This window comes from Xyrauchen texanus, chromosome 25 (genome assembly GCF_025860055.1).
Source record: "Xyrauchen texanus isolate HMW12.3.18 chromosome 25, RBS_HiC_50CHRs, whole genome shotgun sequence".
In the NCBI taxonomy this organism is placed as follows: Eukaryota; Metazoa; Chordata; class Actinopteri; order Cypriniformes; family Catostomidae; genus Xyrauchen; species Xyrauchen texanus.
Genome location: NC_068300.1, coordinates 16,445,306 through 16,449,493, shown reverse-complemented (window position 1 = coordinate 16,449,493; position 4,188 = coordinate 16,445,306). Strand labels below are relative to the sequence as shown.

At 38.1% G+C, this 4,188-nt stretch overlaps 1 protein-coding gene across 1 annotated transcript; it reads right to left on the bottom strand.

Moving 5' to 3' along the window:
* Positions 1 to 2,270: 2,270 nt before the first annotated feature.
* Positions 2,271 to 3,883, bottom strand: LOC127618366 (forkhead box protein L2-like). Its single transcript, XM_052090756.1, has one exon. It carries the CDS (start codon positions 3,831 to 3,833, stop codon positions 2,973 to 2,975), a length of 861 nt encoding a protein of 286 aa, XP_051946716.1. The 5' UTR covers positions 3,834 to 3,883; the 3' UTR covers positions 2,271 to 2,972.
* Between the last annotated feature and the right edge of the window lie 305 nt (positions 3,884 to 4,188).

The following is a 4,188-nucleotide window of genomic DNA, read 5'->3' as shown; positions in this document are numbered from 1 at the left end:
TGAACATGCTCACAGCTTGTAAAAACAGGAAGTGTATGTGCAGAACAGAAACTCAGAGTCAAATAAAGCCAAAGACCCCTGTGCCTGCAACCGCCCACCTTTACCCTCCTACCAACCAGTCACTGCAGGGCAAAGTGCACCAGTCTGCCAGACAGTCGATCACCGCAGGGAAGTTACTGGAGGTGACGGGAAAAACCAAACACATGCAATGTCATTACAGCCCCTGAACTAATCAAATATAGCTGTAGAAAGGGGCTTCAGATGCCATTTATTGGAAATTATGGAAGGACATACATACATCTCTGCTTCTAAGATAATGGTCCAACAGTCTTGTTGCACAGAGATTAGATGGCAGGGCTACTCAAATTAGTACACTGCATCCATAATGTACATTTTAAAAGGTTAGGGTTAGATCGTCATCTTGATCGTATGACTTGGCCTATGAGTCCAGATTTGTAACCTCAGGCTGTACACATACATATAGGTGAAATAGCTTTTACCACAGCAAAACTGAACTGATGATTTGACCTCATGCTTAGTCTATGACTACGAAACAGGTCTAGACCTGAATTGATTCATGAACATCTTTGCAGATAAATTCATTTTCTGTTCTTTTATTGTGAATATTTCAGAGTTGTGGCAGTGTAGTGGTTAAATATGTGGGCTGGTATGTTTCTACATTCAGTTGAATGCCCTCAATTGCCCTTGTGCTCACTTAACCCCAGATTGCTATACAAGAAGTTGACATACTTTCATTAGGCTATACCTTGTTCTTTTACACTTTTTACTTAACTCTCCTTGCTCTACTATTAACTGTACTTACACTGTAGGACCAAAATGTTGGACTGTTGGAATTCCTCTATTGTGTTACAGTTAAATTTCTTTGAATTGCAATTCGGTAAATTCCTCTTTGTGTCATTCCACTTCAGATTCCTTTTCAGGTGTGTGGCTAAAACAATTCAAATTCCAACTCATGAAAGAGAACCACATTTTAAATTCTGAATTTTGCCAAACCTTGGTACTGCTATAATTTAATTCAATTTTTTTTATAGAATCCATCTACTATACAACTAAATTATATCCAGCTATTCTTTTAAAATGTAGCTATTAAAAAATAGCTGTTAAAACAGACTTTCCTCACCATGGCAACAGTATCAGAGCCTTGTCTATCCTTGGGATTCTGGCATCTTTACAATTGATCTCTTATTTATTCAACCAGCAACTTGTCTGAACTGTCATAAAATTATGACAATTTTTTCTTCTCAAAGGCTCTTTAGGTCAGTTACTGCTTTAAAATAATATGTAATCCAAAAATAAAAATTCTATCATGAATGAATGTTTGAACTCACCCTCATGCAATCCCAGATGTGTAACTTTCTTTCTTCTGCTGAACACAAACAAAGATTTTTAGAAGAATATCTCAGCTCTGTAGGTCCATACAATGCAAGTGAATGGGGTCCAAAACTTAGACACTCCAAAAAAGCACATACATGCAGCATAAAAGTAATCCATAAGATTCCAGTGGTTTTATCAATGTCTTCTGAAGTTTTACTTACTAAATTACAAAACCCAAATTGGGATCAATGACCAGATTAGATCAGTATAAACACATGGAACAGACACAATAATCAGTCATCTCGTGTCATCCAGTGTCTCGTGCTTTTTTCATGCTATAAACATGCTATTGCAAATGGATTCATACAATCTCAAGGGGAGGGTATCCTCCATTTATCAATAGAATGTACATTTCGGGGGGGGGGTTAAATAGTAAAATATACTATAGTTTAAAACGAACATTTTTAAATATATTTAAACTTAAATATATCAATAGATAAATATGTATCAGTTATTAGGGGAAATGATACAGTATAGAACAGCTTTGACAGCTAATATATTACAATTCCAGAAGAGGGCGCCATTAAACTACAAAGAGAATTATGGTGCGTATTGTACGTGGTCTTATATTCTGAATTCATAGTTTGGTACATTTTGATTAATGAAATATGTGCATAGCACTTATACAGATTTTAGAATAAAAAAAAATATTGAATAAAATGTGTATTTTGTAATATTTTCAAATAAAAACTAGGAATTTTAGTCCAGTTATTCTGCTGTTGTGCTACAACCAAATTATTTTCTTTTTTATTCCCTTTGCGACATTAAATAACTGTTCATTCATAACATTATCAGATGAAATTTTGACATAATTGAAAATAATTTCTCCAATAAATGATAGAGACATTTTGATCAGTTAGCAAAATTTTATCAAGAGAAAAACCTGAACAAGTTTACATAGAAAAATATTTCCAAACGAATACAGACAATAAACATGTCTATTTAATATAAAAACGCGTCTTCAAAGAAAACATACCTCTGAATAGATAAGGAACTCTTGTAAAGCATGCAGGTGTGCAAAGAGTTTAAAAACGGTCCACCTCATCTGTCCTAAGCAATAACTTTTCTACACAGTAAAATGCTATCAAAAAGTTAAGAACTTCAGTCAACTATAGCTCAACATATGGCAAAATAAATATGCTTAACTTGCTTGATGCTTTCTGTAAACATTTGCTGAATTTAATGAGGAAAACAGTTTCAACGTAACTATTAATAAACATTGGAAAGTATGTAATTTATTAAGATCCAACTGTAAACCCATCACTTTCAATGTAGCCTATTAATTATTAAACTAATGTAGAAATTTATGTTTGGTTTGCAACCTTGTAAAAATATAGACATTTCAGAACTTAATTTTACTCAAAATAATAACAAATTCAACAAATGTTGTTTTTCTTATCCGACATACTTTATGTTATGTACATACTTTACTTTTAATAGCCTATCCAAGTCTCCAAATTCAGAAACATTATTTCCGACCACTTAACACTTTTACTATTTCCAGGGATTAACATCAAGAAACACTGATGTTATGATTTGAAAATATCAAATATGGATCCACATTAGTCTGTAATTCGTCATTCGAATGCATGATGCACCAGTTCAGGGTGGCTGCTGTGAGGCTGCTGATAGCTGCAGGTGGCGATGGAGCTTCCGCCCGGACTCACCGGCGGCGTCATCCCGCTGTACGTGCGCGCGCTCAGAGGCACCAGAGCGTTCGGATGCCGCTGATACGCCCTGTAGGACGGGAGGATGTGAGGATGACCGTGATAATAACTCACGGGAGAGTTGGCGAAATCGTTTGGAGACAGAGGACGCGCGTTGCCGAACATGGGCTGCAGGTGCTGGAAGTTAGCAAGCTGCGATGGAGAGCTGGGTTGGTGTTGACTCCAGGCGGTGGTGGCGCTGCTGACGAACGGGGTTTGCCAGTAAACGGGCTCCTGTTGCAGGCAATATGAATCTGTCAAATTAAACCCCGAAGTTCCAGGTAAATACGTTAAGGTGGGTGGTCTGTAGGGTCTCTTGATGCGCCGCCTGCGCCTGTAATTCCCCTTCTCGAACATATTTTCGAACGCAGGATCCAGCGTCCAGAAATTGCCTTTCCCCTCCCCACCGCTGTCCCGGGGCACTTTCACGAAGCACTCGTTCAGGCTCAGGTTGTGTCTGATGCTGTTCTGCCATCCTTTTTTGTTATTCTCGTAATACGGAAACTTGGAAACAATGAAGCTGTAGATGTCATTCAGTGTTAGTTTCTTGTCCTCGCTCTCTCTGATGGCCATGGCAATGAGAGCCACGTATGAATAAGGCGGCTTAGATGCAGGAGGTCCAGGTGGATTGGCAACTCCATCCCTTGTGGAACTGTCCTCCGTGGTAGTCGACACGGTGTCGTGGGAGTTCGACTTGTGTTTGTGTCCAGATGTCTTCTCACCGTTCTCCATGATCGCAGTTGCCAAAGTGCACTTGAGATGAATTGGGGAGATCAAGTTAATTCAGCACTGCGCAGAAGCCAAAATGAGATTGCCCAGGTGTTCGTCAGGTTTGCTTTAGTCTTCACCTACTTATCCTGCCTCTTTTTCCCACGGGTCGCATTCAGGTCAATAGTTCGCACATTTAACATGAAAGAGGGTCGCAGACATATTTTGGCTGCTTGTTAAATTTGTTACAGAAAACATCTGTTTGATGTTCTCTGGTATTAGACAACATAGGCTTGAAGACTGCTTTAGTGAAATCAAAAGAATTTGCATTTTTGTTTTTAAAATTTTATTATTTTATTATTACGGTTATGCATGATTG

Coding starts and splice junctions, on each gene's coding strand:
- LOC127618366 (XM_052090756.1), bottom strand. CDS start 3,833: ATGGAGAACGGTGAGAAGACATCTGGACACAAACACAAGTCGAACTCC.